The sequence below is a fragment of the Psammomys obesus genome, unplaced genomic scaffold (genome assembly GCF_907164565.1).
Source record: "Psammomys obesus unplaced genomic scaffold, mPsaObe1.curated_primary_1811, whole genome shotgun sequence".
Lineage (NCBI taxonomy): Eukaryota > Metazoa > Chordata > Mammalia > Rodentia > Muridae > Psammomys > Psammomys obesus.
In genome coordinates, this window is record NW_026590677.1 from 8624034 (window position 1) to 8643459 (window position 19426).

Consider the following 19426-nt stretch of genomic DNA (forward strand, 5'->3'; position numbering starts at 1 on the left):
AAGAAGAAGAAGAAGAAGAAGAAGAAGAAGAAGAAGAAGAAGAAGAACCGCTGCTTTTCTGAGTTCTATCAAATAAACTCACATCATAGTGAAAGAACATAAATTCTGTCAATACACCTGTACAGAATTTCATCATACTCTGTTGTCTCTTATTTTGATGCCAAAGGTCAGTTACAAGTGATTGTCTAACAAGTGGGCCAAGCAAATTTATCTTATGCCACCAAACCTTCCCTAAACTCATTGAAGTCCCTTGAAAATAATTTACTGATAACCTGACAGTCCCTATTTCTCTTCTACTATTTCTCTTATAAATAAGGTTTTGAAAATAGCATATACATTTCTAAGTAATTTTGAGCTAGTGTGCAGTCACGTTGTTACAATTTCCTCCTATGCTATTTTTTCACTATTTTGTACATTAGTAATTCTGTATGTCTCTTCTCCTAGTTAAAATAGCTTTGTCAATATATGTTAATAAACTTGAAAGGACAGAGAATAATTTTCTTTTATTCCTACAATATACATAGACAGCCATAACTATTATCTAATTGTAGGACATTTTTATCATCCCTAAATGAAAACCCATCCCTATTACCAATCATCTTTCATTTCTACCCTTCTCTTAGATCCATGAAATCACTAATATTGTCTCTCTCTAGATTGTGGTATCACTATTTATTATGAACTGAATAACATCTGATATTTGTGGTTGTCTGCTTTCACTAAGCATGATGTTTTTAAAGTTTACTTAATAGGAACATGGATCAACACTTCCCTTTTTGTAAAATGTATTGTCTATTTAGGAGTTGATAGACATCTCCGTATTTTTTGACTATTAAGAATGATATTGCTGTGGACATTTGTATGTATTTTTTATATGCTTGTACCTTTTCAATTCTTTTGCGCAAATATATAAGAGTAGAAGTATTTGACCAAATGATAACTCTATGGTTAACATTATGGCAAGCTGTCAATACATTTCCCAAGTGAATACAGCATTTTACATTTCCTCCAGCAAGATGTGAGGGATGTAGTTCTCTCAATCTTTGTCAAAGTTTATTTTCATTCTCTTTCACTTCAGTCATGTATGTGCATGTGAGAGAGAGAGAGAGAGAGATGGTGCTATATTTGTGGTTCTGATTTTAATTTCCCTAATTGCTAATAGTTTTGAACTTCTTTTTATATGCCTATGTGTTTCAATAGTTTGGGCAAAAGCATTAAAACAAAACAGACAAATCCATACCCATAATAATTATCTATGCCAGTAAGAACAAAGTGCTGACATTTTTATGCTGGAAGAAGGAAGGGGTCCATTATAATGATGGAATTATGATGACTGGATTAAGTAAGTAGTAATTAAGAACAATTCTGGACTTGTTAGCAAGTGTACACATATCAGAGGGCAGGAAATAAACTCAACCAAAATTTAAGGGACTTTCTACCTCAATAAAATATCTGTGAGTCCAGAAAGACATTTTTCCTTCAAATAAGTTTGGATCTTCACAAGATGTAGCTTCTGATGGAAGGGATTTGACCCTCAGCATGCTTTTTGATGAACACAAGTATCTTTACATCCTTTGCCCGTTGGGAAAAATTTATCCATATATACATACGTATGAGACATACAGAGATATTATTTGAAAGATAAGTTGTATCTAGTCCTTTCCACCATAAAAAAACAATACTTAGTAGGTTAAAGGAAAACACTCCAATAAAAACAATTTAGAGGAGAAATTATTTTGGCTCACAGTTTGATGGTTCATTTCATCATGGTTTGAGGTGCCTTGTCACACTGTGTTCACAGTCAGGATACAGAGAAAGATGAAACCTAGTGCTCAGCTCACTTTCTCCATTTTATACAGTATAGTACCCTGGCCTATGAGATGGTGGTACTCATATTCAGGGTGTCTTTTCTAACCTAAATTTTCTTAATCCAGAGAATCATCCTCAGACTTTCCCAGAGGGTATCTGGTCTTAATTCCTCACAGGCATGCTTAGTGGCTTGTGTCCTAGGTTATTCTAGATTTTGGTCAGCTAACAATTGATATTACCCAACACCTCAGCTTATTTGGGTCTTAGAGCAACACATTCCTTACTTGGATGTATTACTCAATGCTGCTGTTACTACTATGTTACTTAGAGAGCTGTTAGTTAGAGAAGCCTGGAAAAGGAGAAGGCTCTTCAACAGCCTCAGGTTGCTGGACAGAGTGCTCTGCTACTTGGGCCATATGATCCAGTAAACCTGCCATTACTTCAGGTGTCATTGGCAGATAAGGGGGCTTTTTAGAGCCTTTGCAGGTTCCATGGGTGAATGAGAGAGGAGGTCCTTCTGATCTTGGAACAAGGCCCTGCTGCTATCTGCAGACAACTATTCTCCCTTTGAGAAGCAGCTTTTGGCCTCAATTCTACTATTTTCCTGCCCCAGTTTCTGAGTGCTGATATTACACATGTAATCACACTCAGATTTTTTTTCACTCTGCTATTTCATTTTCATGAGGTGGAATGTATCTTGTTTTAGTCATATATGTTTTATTCCTCATGGCAAATAAACCTTGCCTGAATTATGATCATAAATATTTATACCTATGTCAAAGGCATTTGGGAGGGGGGTGTTGTTTGATTTTTCAAGACAGGGTTTTTTGTATAGCCCTGGCTGTCCTGGAACTCTCTCTGTAGACAGGCTGGCCTTGAACTCAGAGATCCATCTGCTTCACTCTCCTGAGTACTGGGATTAAAGGTGTGTGCCACTGTCAGGCCTATGTCCAAGTTTTAGCTGTTACATTTGTATTTATCTTCCATGCAGAGTTCTCTTTGGTGGGTGGTGTGACTTCGCTGGATGAAGTCTTTCATTGGCTTTCTGAAGTCTATAGGAGAGGTGTCTCTGTTTTGATAAAACCTGATTCCCTCATGTTCCTAACACTGTATTTGAAACCTTGATTAATGACTGTCTTTTGTTCTGTACTATAAAAGCTCATATAACCATGTCCACATTGGAATATGTCGTTCAGGCGAACTGAATCTGTGTTCTGAGGATATGGTCATTCATATTTGGCTCAGAATAAAATTTCTTGTTTCTTTTGAAGTGAGAACTCTCTGTCTGTCTCTATGTGTGTTTAAATGAGCAGTTTTAGAACCTAAACATGTAATTCCAAGGACAAACTACTTGCACTGTGGAAGTCACCTAAATTAGTATCAAATATCAACATGGGCCATTTGTGCCCAACTATATATATTGTCTGATTGGGTAGATACTGAGTTCTTTCCAGGGCTTGGAGTTCCATTTAATTTGGTTGATATTTTATTGGTTTATTCTGAATTAGTTTTTGTGTCAGAATACTCAGTTAAGACATTCGTTTATTTTTGTTTTCATAGCATTTGTATGTTAGCATTCAGACATTTTTCTCTGGCCATTTTTTAAAAAAAATATATCTAAGATTTTGTTTCTTCTGAGTCCCTTCTGCATATTATAATCTTCCTTACTTAGTTTAGAAACTCTATAAGCACCTAATAATAAGGGCATTAAAGAGGCACTTTTGCCCTCTAGACTAAAAGAATGGGCATCTCACAGGAAATGATAATTATAGCAGTCCAATTTTCAAGTCTTTGGAAAAAAATGAGGAGCCCTAAATAAAAATAATATTGCTTTGTGTTTCCCAAAATGAGGAACATTAAATATTCTCAGTTTTTCCATGTTAAACTAAAAATCCTAGAGAGAAGAATATGCAACTCATTGTAAGCAGAATTTAAAAGCAGCTAAGAAAAATGGTGAACTGCTAATTTATATATGCCTACATCTGCATGTAGGCATATAGATTGTTTATACAATACAAAGTGCTTATAAGTGAGTGCTCACACAAATGGAAACCACTAAATCAGTCTGCTTTCCTTTAGTTTATAATATAAGAGGCTAGGCTTGGCCACCAGATCAATAAACCAACTAAAGAGATGAATAATGGTGAGGGACAAAGAGAGGAGATTTGATCATTGTGACCCTATTAAAAGGAATTGATAGAAAGATCCAGTAACCGCAAGTGTGTCTGAAGGGTCCTAACCTCAGCTTTCAAGTTAGAAAAAAGAAATGGTGCAAGATACAAGAGATTTCCATAATTAAGTAATCTTAGTGAATGTAAAGTCTCCTTGGTTACTGTCTGAGTTTCTGTTTTTGGAGATGATTACTTCATTGTTCTTGAAATGCAAAGTGACTACAGGTTTAGTACAACTGTTAACAGGTTTAGTTAACTGGCTGTTTCTAGCTTTGAAGGGTGAAAGAAGTTAGACATTTCCTACATGATCAACATGCGTACACCAAGGAGTAAGCAGGTAATATCAAAGAAAGGAAACCAGCACAAGATGAAAGTGGAGGTGCCAGATGTTTACCCTACCTTTGTTTGTCTTTCAGGCTGGAAGGAGAAATTGATGGGTTTTGTTTTGTTTTGTTTTGTTTTGTAGCCAGATTGACTCTAAGTACATGTGATAAGATTTAAATCTTAAACAAAAGGTTAATTTGAATTAATTAGTGAGAGAAAATAGACATGTCTCTAAGGACTGTTAAACATATTTTGTCTGTTTCACATATAGTTTTTTTCTATTAAAATATAGTTACTTTGTTAAGAAAAACCTGTTCTAAACTTTACAAAAATAAGACAAAAATGAACCATCTAATATACAAAATAATTACACAAAATTATAGATATTAAGCACGTTTTTCACTTTGGTAAAGACTGTTAAAGCAACACACACACACACAGACACACACACACACACACACACACACACACACACTAAAGGAGATGCTTTTAGACGAGAAAAGGTTGTGCATGGTAACCTAAGATTTTGTGCTAAAACAGAAGAAAAAACAAGAGCGTAAGGATGTAGTGATAGAATCTGCCTCTCACAGAAACTGACAGCCACAGATACTGTCTGTGAGTTCTAAATGCTGCAACATTATCCTGGAAAGTGAGTTTATAGCAAAAGGGTGCTACTTTCAGTTCCCCACACCTTCTCTTTCCAGCCTAGAAATTAGGGAGCTTGCCTGCAAGCTTTTGTTGTGAACCTCCCCACTTTCAGAGAATTAGAAGAACAGATTTCTGTATCTGCCACTTGGGTCCTGACTCTTCTTAGAGGCCCCTCCTCTTGTGCTGTCTGTCTCATGAATATTCAGAAGAGCTCCACTCATTGTAGCTAACTGTGGAAAGAATATAGACACACATACAAAATGATTAAGGGATTTATCAAATGTATCCATTCTAATCAATGCACTAAGATAATATTACTTGACAGTTAAAAAGGAATGAAAGACCATATATGCCAATAGCACAGACAAACCTTTAAAATTTTATGAGTAAAATAAGCTAGTTACAAAAAAACTCCACATGCCTCATGATTCCATTGACAACAATATTTAAGTCCATAGAGACAGAGGGCAGATTAGTGGTTGCCATTAATTGGAGGTGAGGGTTATCAAGATTGGAGGAAAGGAATGCATAATGAGTGTGAATGGATGGTTTCTTTTTGGGGTGTTGATAATGTCCTAAAATAAACTTTTGGGGGAACAACTTGGTGAATGTGCTACATACTAGTGAATTACATACTTTTTTTTACAGCGCTGGTTAAATCTCCTAGGCAAGTGTTGTGTCACTAATTGAGCTACATCTTCACCCTTAACTGTTCATTTTTAGTAGGTAAGCTTTAATGAATATGGATAAAATTTATATTTTTAAATGTATACTTAATCATTATTTAAGAATAAAATACTGCCTCTCCATAGTGGAAGAGTTGCGCTGTTTCAACGTAAAAAATCACAGCTCTCATCTATAGGTTTTAAGAGATACTTTATTTTGAAGTCAGTATGAGTGATCATGGCCCAAGAATACAGATTTAGGTTACTAGACATTCCATGTTCCAATAAGGAAGCAGTTTTGTGAAGTTTTATAGACTAACAGAACAAAGACAGTCATAAATCAAGGTAAGCATAAAATACATTGGTAGGTACGTCAGAGAGGCTGTTACAGTAAGATGAGGGGGGCTTTTCTATCTTCCCTTATATGCTCTCTGACGACATTCTTAGCATTTGAGTTGTTGAAAGTAGCCTGATAAGTTAATATATTTCAAAATATTTGTGTTGTTTTTGTAGAGACAGGGTTTCTCTGCGTAGCCTTGTCAAAATACTTTTTATCTATTAGCCACATATGTTATTTCTGACAGGGAATGGCTGTTTAGGGGTACTGGTGTCTAAAGCTAGCCCAAAATAAGGTAATTATGCTCTAGGCTTCTAACGTTCCAACCTCTCCACATCACTGAAGCTCTTGTCAGCCAATCATTTTCTGCAGCCACAGCTTCTTTTCAGAAGGTCTCATTCATAGCTATAACCAGTCTTGCCTTTGGAAATGGAGCTTTTTTTCAGGTCTCATTACTGGCCTCAGTGTTTGGAATAATTCAAACTCAGCTCTGACAATAGTATGGTTAGGCTGGCAAGGGAAATCAATATTGTTGATCTTGTTTAGAGCACTATTCCTGCTTCCATGGCCACTTTAAGCTTGGGTCTATTGTGCAAAAAGGCTTACAGTGAAGGGTAGGAAAGGGGGCCACATGCTATCTATGGGAAAAACACATTTCTTTCTACCAACTATTGAGTTTCTTCTAATGTGGATTCATTAACTGAATAAACAGACATAGGTTATCTAGATGGGAAGGGAACTTGTATGTACATTTCAATTTAAAGACCATTCAAATGGGTAAAAACTGGCAGAACCTTAGTCAGGGAATCCACCAGGAGAGAGCCCTGTGCCTGTTTCTTTGCTGCAATTGGTATGCCTTCTGTGAGCTGTTGCCTTAGCGCAGAGGGAATGAACCTTGTCACATGCTGCCTCTCCAGAACAGCGTTTACTGACAAATAATGCTTTCTCCTCAAGGATGGGAAAGTTGTTTAGCAGAGGGCTCTCTGCTGAAATGTGAACTTTACAATTTTTCTAAGATTGTGGACATGTCCTTACATGAAAAATAGAGATAATCTTTAAAAAATCATAGCACAAAGCTGGGTCAGCTATTTTGTGAACTTAGCAAAACAATTAACTAAATTTTATCATAACTTTTAGTAATATTTAACCAAAAAGGTAACAAGGCATTACATGATATTCTATGAAGTAAAACACATTACTGCAGGTTAAATGTCCCTTGTCATAAATGCTTGGGCAGAAAAAAGGGTTTCAGGCTGCAGAAGGGTTTGTTTGCCTTGTGTTTGGAACACTTGCCTAGGCTTTACCTGTTGAGCAACCATAATCTGAAACCAGGATACCTAAAAATCCACAATGGAAGGTTTTATGCATAATCTTTTGGAGGTCAAATGGGAGTCAGACAGGACCCTCTGGGGAAAATTGGGAATCAGAAGAGCCTTAGCATCACGAGGACACCATTACAGATAGGGCTATTTGCAGGGAGGAAATGTATATAGGGCATAATGGGACAGCAAGGTCAATATGGTAGTATTCAAAGGTTCATAGCTCATCTTAGCTGCCCGGAGTTGCTCCTGGGAAACACGTGGCAACTATTCTTAGCCCTCCCCTCAGTTGGCAAGGTTAAGGGTCCTGTTTCTCCACACCCCCATACTTAGCATAACATCTAATATATTGGGAAATTCTGTGAGACAGCTATCACCCCCATTTTGTAGATGACAAGATTGACCCTTACAGCAAAGGATGTATAAAATAAATGCCAAGTTTAGTTCTTTAGCAGTAAGTTTCAGAAGTAATATGAATTTTGCGTACTTTACATTCATACAACGGGAGTTGTCTGAATGTCTAAATGTCTTCATTGTGATTCTAAACTTGTTTAATAGTTCACTCGATTATTGAGTCTTTCTGTTTTTTAAAAAAATATTATTATGACAATCATAATCTATACCCTTTAATATAAAAGAGCAATAGGATATTAGAGGACCCAGGAAAAGAGGCTACAGCTTGAACTGATCTGGTTACGGAAAAGAGGGAGGTCAGAAGCCACCAGGGAATGGCAGGAAGTCTCCAGCCACCTGATGACTGAGTACATGTAGGACCTATTCACATTTGCCTTGTAGTGATAAATATTGTTAGAGTTTTAATGTATACTTTCATAGTTTTCTTTGTGCTTAGAAGCACTCTGCAAGTATATCTACATTTTATACAAAGAGGCTGATACTGTATATGTAGATCTGCAATTGTTTTATTGTTGTTTTACAATGTACATGCACATGGGTGAAAATCCTGTACTAGAAGACAGAGGTGTGGATGGGTCTGAAGACTGCTATTAAGGACAGTTAAGACTAAAGCAGAGTTTTGGCTGAAGGTTAAAGCACAGGGCCTGGCAAGTATCTACCAGAGAAAGGGAGGCCAGCAGTGTTCTTTCTCATCTGAGATGTCAGAATTGAAGGCCACAGGCATTAAACGTATGGGATGTCATGTAGGCTCCTTTGGCCCCTGCCTCCCCCCCTGACTCCCCTGACTCCCAGTTGTTGGCCCCTGGGGACTAATGCATCCTGTGTCTCTTTTGGCACCCAGTGAAAACCACCAATTTTCTGCCTCTTCATCAGTTCTTCTTGGGCTCCGGTCACATCTGCATACTCCCTCACCATCTCCTCACAGCTAACACGCCTGTCCTGTAAGTTCTCCTGGGAGTCCTTGGGATAATCATCTGTCTCCCTGTCTGTTTTTCGTTTTGCTTTCCGGGGCACATAATCTTCAGCAGGGCGCTTTTCTGCAGCCTGTGCCTCGCTGGCTGGCTTTGCCTGGGAATCAGGCTTGTCTTCCCCTTGGCGCTTGCCCTCCCCTTCAGACTTTTTCTGCTTTTCTACTCTCCCCTCATCTTGTGGTTTGCCCTGCTCCTCCGGTGTTGTCTTTTCCTCTAGCTTCCCCTCGCGGCGTGCTGGCTCTTCTTTCTTGTCTGGCTTCTTTTCATCATCTGTCTTTTCTTCCTCTTCAGGCTTTACTTCATCTTCTGGCTTTCCCTCCTTTTCCAGTTTCCCTTCCATCTCGCCGCGAAGTTCTTCCATGTCAAGATTTCTCTCCTTTTCCTGTTCTGAGGGTAAAGGTGGGGAAACAGGAGGCAAAGAAAAGACATGAGAGACTGAGATATCAGCAGAACACAAGCTTTGCCATCTGTCCCTTTCTAGGAGTCCCCGTGTCTGTCCCAACCCTCCAAGTTTGCCCTTTGCCTGCACCCCTCCTCAACCCTGAGACAGCCATGACATGCCAGGTCCTGCCACCTACTAGATCTTCTTTCGGGGTAACAAGCTCTGTCCGTGTTACATGGGATAGGTGGTGGGAGGGAGCAGGCAGTAGGGATCCAACTCCTGCCCGTGCCCCTGCCGGTGTGGCTACTATTCACTGACCTGCAGAGATCCTGGAGCAGGTCCACCCTCCTTTCTGATGTCACAATGCCTTCGTAACAGAGATCTACAGAGAGGATACAGGGGCAGGGGCTGCTTGGTCAGCGGATGCACAGAGACTGGGTACCTATCTGGCAGCCTATATTCATCACACAACCTTTTCCTCTGCCACCCTCAGCCACTCTCACCACCACCCCCACCCCCACCACCCCCACCCCCGCCATATACCCCAGCAGCCATTTCTTTCTAGGCCTTGGACTCCGTTTTACTTTGCGCTTCCCACTTGGACTCTGGAGGCAGCCTGCCCCACCCCCACTCCCCTTTTGGTCTGGGTCAGTTTGTCTTCATAGCTCGGAGTGTGAAAGGATCATTTCAGAATACATCTACGTCTCACCATCACACTGCGGGGGGAGGTCACCCCTGCCTGCTATAAAACCGATGGGAAGTGGGGTGAGGGAAGGGCGACTGCCGCGGGGTCCTCTTTCCTCCCTATACTAGCCCTGCCTTCTGTGTCCCCTCCTTCCCAATCTCCCAGATCCGTTCCCCAATCCCCTCCTCCTGCTGCTGCTGGTTCCAGCTGCCACCTCCACCACCCCTGCCTGGCTCATTTCAGTACCGACCTAAGGAAACCCGGGTCAGGCCTGCACCTTCTCCGGCTTGCAGAATCCGGCTAGCAGCTAGTCTGCTGCTTAGGGCAGCTTAGGCAGCTGGTTCTGCGCGGGTGCCAGGACCAGACAGCAGGGCGGGCAAGCAGACGTGGGAGCTGGTGCCCACGTCTGCGCCTGGCCAGTCATGTGAACACCGCGTCACCCAAGCTCGCCCCCTCCCCCCCAGCCTGACCTGTCTTACCCTCCACCTCCCTAGGGGACTGAGATGAGGACTGTAGGAGGTGTGTGTTGCAAAGCCAGGCGGCCTGAGAAGAGTGGGAGGTTACAGGATATTTTACTTGGTGCATCTTTGATATACATACATCTCTCATATATGCAGGTCACAGTGGGGCAGTCTATCAGAAACGGTATTTGACTTTGTGTGTGCAGCTCCTGAACCACAATAGCATGCTTTCAAATAAAGTCTGGGTGCAGTAGCACACACCTGTAATCCAAGCACTCAGAAAGTTGAAACAGGAGTCTAAGGGAAGCCTTGGCTACCGTGAGTTCAAGGACAAGACAGCTACCAGCAAGACTCTAAACCAACCCATCCACCCAGCCTTGCCTGAATATAGTGGCAGGAGGAGGTGCCTGCTCAGAAGCTGAGCTGCTATATTGAATGTTCCCTAGGGTTCTGTTTAGGCCTCTTCTGGTTTACATGCTCTCAATTTCTTTGTGATTTCATTCATTTGCATCAAAATACTGATGATTTCCAAATATGAATCTTTAGGCTATTTTCCCCCAAATACCAGTCCCGTGTTTTGCTTTCCTTTCAGTAATTATAGGAGAGTGTTCTCCCATAGCCCTTGAAATATACTTAAAACCTTATATTATTATTTCACTAACATGATAGCTGCTTGATGAAATTTTGTGTTGTTCCATTCCATCTACTTTCCAACATATTCTCACAGTATACGTTCTCTACTTACTAGTTAGTCAGGTGCCATCTCAGTTATCATATCCATTGCTGTGGTACCACAGTCCTAGTGTTCAAGTAACCATTGACTTACTTAATAGTGATCTCAAAGTATGAAGTCTGTAATGTATGCAATTCACTTATGTTAAATAAAAACCATTAAGTGCTTATTTGAGAGAAAAGCTAAGAGTTCGTAACTAACTTAAAAAAATCATATGTAGAGATTTCTAAGAACATTTGGGGATGGATATGTGCCTAGTATGTGCAAGATTTTGAGTTCTGTCTTTAACACTGAAAATAAAAAGGAATTTATCTTTTATTCAAGAAATTGTGAGTAAATAAAGTAAAATTCACAACAGTTTTAGTGTTGCATCTCAAACTAACAAACCCAATGGCCACAGAGCATGGCAAGATGCTTAATAAATTATAGGAAAAGACATTATATTTTAGTGCTTGGAACTATCCAGTTTCAGACACCTGTTGTGGGTCTTGAATCTGATCTTCTATGTATAAGTGGGAGCTAATGTGCTGTGGAGTATTCACCAGAAAATACTGTTTAGACATGAGTTTAAGGCAAGTCTTTATTATCCAGCCAGGCTACTACACTGGGTTTTGGGGATCCCAGCATAGCCCCAAGCTTTTCTCAGTGTGAGCTTTTAAACACACACACACAAAAAAATATGTCCAGGTTACATACTTTAGTTAGCAAGAAATTAGTCAGAAGCAGAACTACAGAAGCCAAAAAGCAAGGTTAGTACATTTAGAGACTTTCCCATAACTATATGGACTTTGGTGGACTAGGCCTTTGTTATAGTTTTGGTTGGTGGTGTTGTCTACATACTGAGTTTTGTGGCTTAAATGATACTCCCACCATGGAGTCAGTTTGCTAAGGTCTTAAGGCCTACAAAGGACTGGGGCCCTAATACAAATGTAGTGGACTTTCAGAGAATCAAAGGCAAAGAGAACAAAATTAAAGTAGTCAAAACTAAAAATTACACTTTCAAAGAAACAAGTCTAATTTTTTTTTTGGCTTCTCAACAGCAAAAAGTAGAAATATGAAAACAATGCAATATTATTAACGTCTTAAAAGAAAATTCAAACTTGGACATTGGCAGCCAGCAAAAATAAAAAATACACTTCAAAACAAAGGTGTCATAGAAATAAAACTGAGAATGGTTTACAAGCAGCAAGTATAAAATAATAGAAAAAAATTTCAGGTAACAACTTATGTTAGATGGAAGAGTAGAGGTGGCAGAATGGACAGAAAAATTGTGAGGATAAATATCTGTAGTGGTTTAAAACATTGTTTTTGTCAACTTGACAAATGCTAAGATCATTTGGGAAATGGGTCTCCAGTCATGCCTGTAAGGGTTTCTCTTGTTTGGGTTAACTGAGATGAAAGACCTCCCCACTCACTTCTGAGGATGAGTAAAGAGAAATTATCAGCATGCACACATTCATTCCTTTCTGTCCCTGATTAAGAATAAAATGCGATCAACTCCCTCACGTTCCTGGTGCTATTACTTCCCTGCTGTGATAGACTCCAACCTGGGGCTGTGAGCCAAAAGAAGACCCTTTTCCCTTAACTGGCTTTTGTCAGTTTATTTCATCAAAGCAACAGAAAAAGAAACTAAGACAATTTTATAAAATAGTAGCACACTATTGTCTTTTTAAACTTATACTGACAAACATACAAATTGAGTGGACTAGTAAAAGTATGTAAAATGCTTGCAATTTCTCAGCAGAACATAAAAGTATATATTGATACCAGATTTCAGTAGGTTAGAATTATATGTAGTAATTGCTGGATGAAGCTTTCATGTTAATAGATGGTGAAAACAGAAAATACTAATGTTGAGAAAGCTAGCATGGGACAGAAAGCAGGAACTTGATACAATAGTTAACTTAACCCTAGTAATGTTAATGATTACATTATAGTAAATTATGTACATGAAGCCATTTAAAGTCAAAGATTTTTACAGTGGAAAAGGAACCACCTGTGTGCAGTTTATAAAACACAAATTTCAGGTTTGAGAGATAGCTGAATGACAGAGTTTGTTAGCCGAGGCCCTAAATTCAATTCACAGCATGAATATTTTCTCTCTTAAAAAAACAAAATGGATACCTATAAAGATCAGAGGCTGGAGAGATGGCTCAGCAGCTAAGAGCACTGGCTGCACTTCCAAAGAACCCTGGTTCAATTCCCAGCACCCTCATAGCAGATCCCAACCATCCATATAGCCAGTCCGAGGAGATCCAACTTTCTGGCTTCTGATGGTAATGAACACATGTGATGCAGGCAAAACATCATACACATAAAATAACAAATAAGAGTAAAGTGACGCATAGTGGTGCACACCTTTAATACCAGCATTCTGGAGGCAGAATCAAGAAGATCTCTGTGAGTTCCAGGCCATCCTGGTCTACTTAGTTCCAGAACAGCCAAGGGCTACAGAGAGAGACCCTCTCTCCAATAAAGAAAGACTAAAAGTGCATGCACAGAAAAACAGTAACAAAGAAACACTGACCAAAACAAAAGCCTTTATCTCAACAACAGCACCCTTGAAAACATTTATTAATATCTCAAGATAATGTTTAAAAATTGCCAGATATACAAGGATACATGTATTTTCACTTTCAGTGTAAACTGTAAAGAGGTAAAAAGAACAGATCAAAGTAGAATGAACAAAACAATATGTAAATTTGGCTTGAAGAGATATATAAAATACTATAAGCACTGTACATCCTTTTATATAATTTTTTTAAATTTATTCACTTTATATTCTGATTGTAGCCTCTCCTTCATCTCCTCCCAGTTCCACCTTCCCTCCCTCTACCTCCATCCATCTCCCCTAGTCCATAGAAATGCAGAGCCCTCCTCCTCTATTATTTGACCCTAGTTTATCAAGTGCACATTCTTTTCAAATAAATGAAGCTCATTTTTGAAACTGACTAGATTCTTGATCACCAAATAAAATTTGAGCTGGGTGTGGTGGTGCAATCTTGTAATCCCAGCACTTAGGGAGGCAGAAGCATGTGGATCTCTGGGAGTTTGAGGCCAGGCTGGTCTACAAAGCAAGTTCAGGACAGCTAAGGCTACACAGACAAACCATGTCTCCAAAAAAACCAAAAACCAAAAAACCAACCAAACAAAAAAACCCAAAAATCCAGAAACAAAAACAAACAACACACACACCAAAATGAAGTTCGAAATTTCAAATTAAATAGAGTATTTGCCATTGTACAATTAAACAAAAATCCAATAATAAAATAACTATAAAAGCATTTGAAATTTAAGCAATAAATTTGGAATCCAAGAAAAAAATATAGTTTCTTAAGTTTCTGCTGTTGCATTTAAAAGCCATGAAAAAAGCAAATTATGAAAGTAAGCATTTAATTGTGCTTACGGTTTCATAGTTGGAAACCATGGTAGCAGAACAAAGACATGGCAATAGTGTTAGTCTTCCTGCTTGGGTGTGAAGGTGCCCAGGAAACCCACAAATATGAGGCCTGGGAACTACACAGTTCTGGGATGGGACAGCCAGACAGCTTTGAGAGGAGGTCTCCTCAGCAAAGCTGTTGCAGCTCTCAGGGGAAGGTACCTCCAGTTGAGCTGAGGAGCCTAAGCCCGGCTCCTTCTTAGTGTCTTCTCTTCTGGGCTTCTTTCAACAAGAGTTACAGTAGTCATCAAATCTCTTAAAAGAAATTTATTGTAGGGATGAATCCAAGAGAAGAAAAAAAAAACCCAGGAGTGGTTGCCTCTGCAAACAGGAGAAGCCAGCAGAGAACTGAGGAGACACAGCCTTTATATAGGAATTTTTGGAGGGGGTGGAGGGTTAAGGTGGGGATGGTGCTTTCTAGAGCAGAGATTTCTAGAGTCAGGATTGGGGAGATTTCAAGTCCTGAGCTTGGGGGGGCTTAGGGATTGGTGGGTTTTCCTGATCAGGGATTGATGGGTTTTTGTTCAGACTTTTCACCTAAAATTAGCATGATCACTAAGGGGCTGGAGATGGCCACTGTAGCAGAGGCTGGAACTGCAAGTCTAATATTTAGAGAGGTATGGGGGAGTGGCCTATTAACTCTCACCTTAAGGGATTTACACAGACGTGAACTCTAAATTGAACAACTTTCCTTAATTAAACTATGAACTTACACTAAGGGTTTAGATTTCTAGTTCTAGGCGTTGGCTGGCAGTGCCAGACCACATAAAGCTCCCTGTCAAAGATAGCGCCTCCCGGAGCTCACAGACTAGCTCTGGTTAAACTCACTTCCTTGGCTGTCACTATGGCTGTCAGCAGCAGCCATAACTGAGGCTTCTGGTGCCGCTGCTTTCTCTGTGGCTTCAGCTTCTCAGTTTCTCCAGGCGTCTGAGCTCATGTCCCAGGGATGTGGAGATTTAGCCTCAGCCACTCTGGAGTCCTGAGATGTTGCTGTCTGGAGGCATGGAAAGGCCAGTAGCACAGCCTGAAGCTCCCAGCATCCCTTTCAATAATCACAAGGTTTGACACCTGAGGGGAGCTGAAGAGTTGAAAAGAGATAGCCAAGGAAAGATGAAGGGGAGCCCAGAGGCAGCCCCTGCTGGAACTGCTCAGCAGGGGCTGAGTCACTTCCCTGCAAAGCGTACATTTACAAAGTAAACAAAGGGAATCTATCCAACAAACAGGAACAGCTGAGAGCTCACATCTTGATCCACAAGTAGGAATGGTCTTCTGAGTCATTTCAAACATCAAAGCATGCTCCCAACAACACACATTCCCCAACACAGCCACTTCATAATCTGTCCCCTAAAAGTCCACCGACTGGGGACCAATAATTCAAACATGAGCCTATGAAGTCATTCTCATTCAAACCGCATTTAAATTAGAAAATCTTCAAACTGAAAGATAATTAAAATATTTATGTGTCAACCGCCTTTATAAAAAAAAACACATCAAATTCATAAGCTGTAGCTGAGCCATACTTATAAGAATATTTACAACATGAGATACTCATATTACTCATATTAGAAAAGATAAAATACTGAAAATAAATGACTCAGCCAACTTTCGAACATGGAGACAGAACACTAATCAATTAAAATTTAAAGTAAAGAAACACAAATCTAACAGCAGAAATTAATTAAACAGAAAACACAGAATAAAAATACGTCAACAGAACTAGAAGTTGGCTACTTAGGAAATAATAATTAAATCAATCAATACACATACTGTGAAATAATAAAAACACTCAAATAAATTGAGAAACTAAAAATGAGAGTACTGCTTTAAGTCTTACAAATGAAAATAATCTATTAGAAAAAATTGTCAGTAATTTCAAAATGAAGATGAATGAAATAAATTCTTACTAAAATGAATCTTCTAAAAATTGAAACACAAATAATTATCAAGTCTTACTTACAGTTTGTTTTCCCTGATACTAAGTATTGAACCCAGACTCTCACACTTTCTAGACAGTCACCTCTGTAGAATTAACACCATTAGCCATTTGTAATTTTTATTTTCAGATATGATTCTGCAAAATTTCCCAGGCTGGCTTTGAACTTGTGATCCTCCGATCTCAGCCTCCAGAACATCTATGATTACATCCATGTATCACCACGTTCCAGGTTTAGTTACTCTTTAAATATGAAAGAAATAAAGTCAGTCTAAAAAAAATCTTCCAAGGTATTTTCCACTAGGACAATTACAGAGCAAGAAGAATTCATCAGGGACGCCCACAAATACCTCAATGGGAAAAAGGTAATATGCATCTAAAAGAAAGCCTTCTAGAGACTAATAAAACAGGCATGACTTAGCAAGTCATTTTAATAATACAATATAATCTTTTTTCATTTAAAAAAATTATGTGTATGGCTGTTTTAGTTGCACATATATATGGCCAAGGATGCCAGAAGAGCACATAGGATCCCCAGGGACTGGAGTTACAGATGGCTGTGAGCTGCCATTTTGGTGCTGAGAATTGAGCCCAGGTCTTCTAGAAGTGTGGCCAGTGCTCTCAAATCAGGAACTATCTTTACAGTGCCATAATCTTAATATTAAAACTTGACAAAGATAATTATGGAAAAGGAGAAACACAGCCCAATCAACATATGTATAAAAAATCCTGAATGAAAAATAATCTGACCAATAAGAGAATAATATATTCACACGCAACATGTTCCAGTTGAAAGATTAACATAGCATCTCAAAACCAATCACTACAGTTCATGTTAAGATAACAAAGTACTATTGGTGTTCTGTTCAGGAAGTTGTCTCCTGTGCCAATGAGTTCAAAGGTATTCCCCACTTTTTCTTCTAAACGGTTTAGTGTGTCTGGTTTTATGTTGAGGTCTTTGATCCACTTGGACTTTAGTTTTGTGCAGGGTGATAAGTATGGATCTATTTGCATTTTTATACATGTAGACATCCAGTTAGAACAGCACCATTTGTTGAAGATGCTATCTTTTTTCCATTGAATGGATTTGGCATCTTTGTCAAAAATCAGGTGTCCATGAGTGTGTGGATTTATGTCAGGGTCTTCTATTCCATTCCATTGATCCACCAGTCTGTTTCTATGCAGTTTTTAGTATTGTTACTCTATAGTACAGCTTGAGATCAGGGATGGAGATATCTCCTGAAGATCTTTAACTGTAGAGAATTGTTTTAGCAATTCTGGGTTTCTTTTTGTTCCATATGAAGGTGAGAATTTTTCTTTCAAGGTCTGTAAAGAATTTGATGGGAACTGCATTGAATCATCTAGGTATAGAGCTTCCTCAAGATCCAGCTATACCACTCCTAGGCATATATCCAAAAGATTCTCAAGTACACAATAAAGACATTTGTTCAACTATGTTTGTAGCAGCCTTTATTTATAATAGCCAGAAGCTGGAAACAGCCCAGATGCCCCTCAGCTGAAGAATGGATACACAAATTGTGGTATATCTACACAATGGAATATTACTCAGCAATAAAAAAAAACAAGAAAATCATGAAATTTGCAGGTAAATGGTGGGATCTGGAAAAGATCATCCTGAGTGAGCTGTCCCAGAAGTAGAAAAATGCACATGGTATATACTCACTCATATAGACATATAGTATAGGATAAACCTACTAAAATCTGTACACCTAAAGAAACTAATCAAGAGGGAGGACTCTTGCTAAAATGCTCAATTCCTATCCAGAAAGGCAAAGAGGCTGGACATCAGAAGAAGGAGAAAAGAGGGAACAAGTCAGGAGCCTGACACAAAGGAACTCTGAAGAGCTCTGCCCTGCAGACTATCATTGTAGATGTGGAGACTTATGGGCAACCTTTGGGAAGAGAGCAGGGAATCTTAGGAAAGAAGTGGGAAACAGTAAGATCTGGAGAGGACAGGAACTCCACAAGGAGAGCAACAGAACCAAAAAAAAAACAAAAAACTGAGCACAGGGGTCTTTCCTGAGACTGATACTCCAACCAAGGACTATGCATGGAGATAATCTAAGACCCCTGCACAGATGTAGCCCATGGCAGTTCAGTATCCAAGTGGGTTCCATTGTAATAGGAACAGGGACTGTCTTTGACATGAACTGATTGGCCTGTTCTTTAATTACCTCCCCCTGAGGGGGAAGCAGCATTACCAGGCCACAGAAGAAGACAATGCAGCCACTCCAGATGAGACCTAATTGACTAGGATCAGAAGGAAGGAAAAGAAGACCTCATCTGTCAGTGGACTTGGGGAGGGGCATGCATGCAGAGGGTGGAGGAAGGGAAGGATTGGGATGGGAGGAGGGAGGGAACCACAGGGGGGATACAAAGGAAATAAAGTGTAATTAATAAAGAAAAAAAAGTAAACATAAATAAATTTAAAAAAGATAATAAAGTACAATGCTTAATCATCAGGAATTATAAACCAAAGCACATAAAATTATTAATGTTAATATGAACCACAACAGAAGCCCTTAAAGTTATTGATGTTAATGTGAACCACAACAGATGCACTTGTAGAAAAGGTCTTCTTTGATTAATTAAAATATATTTGCAAAACATGTATTGTGAACATTAAATGCCCAGGACCAAAAGCTTTGCTTTTGAAATTGGGAGTAAGACAAGAGTCAATTTCATTTCTGTAGCACTGATAAGAACATGCTGACAAGAAGCAGCCTAGAAAAGAAAGGATTTATATATAGGCTTACAATTTCAGGTCACAATTATCATTGCAGGGAAGTCAAGGCAGCAGGAACTGGAAGCACCTAGTCACATCCACAGTCAAGAGCAGAGAGAGGATGAATGTATACACGCTTACTCCTCAGCTCATTTTCTCTCTCTACTGTTACCCAACTTGGAATGCAAACCCAGGAAATGGTGCTGTCCACTTTTAGGCTAGGCTTCCCACAGCCAGTAACATAGTCAAGACAGTACTCCATAGACACACATAGACCAACCTGATCTAGACAATTTCTCACTGAGAGTCTTTTCCCAGGGGATTATTGTAGATTGTGTCAACTTGACAAAACTAACCATCACAACTAGGGATATTTGGGTCATTTCAAA

General features: G+C 39.3%; 1 protein-coding gene across 3 annotated transcripts; it reads right to left on the bottom strand.

The window, feature by feature from the left end:
* Positions 1 to 8177: 8177 nt before the first annotated feature.
* On the bottom strand, positions 8178 to 10139 carry Tceal3 (transcription elongation factor A like 3). 3 transcript variants are annotated; one of them, XM_055608306.1, is made up of 3 exons: positions 9976 to 10139; positions 9359 to 9422; positions 8178 to 9040 (listed from the first exon to the last, which is right to left on the bottom strand). In XM_055608306.1, exon 3 carries the CDS (start codon positions 9017 to 9019, stop codon positions 8411 to 8413), a length of 609 nt encoding a protein of 202 aa, XP_055464281.1. In that variant the 5' UTR covers positions 9020 to 9040; positions 9359 to 9422; positions 9976 to 10139; the 3' UTR covers positions 8178 to 8410. The 3 variants fall into 3 exon arrangements, with proteins under 3 accessions (XP_055464281.1, XP_055464280.1, XP_055464282.1); XM_055608305.1 differs by having other exon boundaries at positions 8178 to 9045; XM_055608307.1 differs by lacking the exon at positions 9359 to 9422 and having other exon boundaries at positions 8178 to 9045.
* Between the last annotated feature and the right edge of the window lie 9287 nt (positions 10140 to 19426).

Bases quoted from the DNA above. Each gene is read 5' to 3' on its own strand.
- Tceal3 (XM_055608307.1), bottom strand. From the start codon at position 9,019: ATGGAAGAACTTCGCGGCGAGATGGAAGGGAAACTGGAAAAGGAGGGA.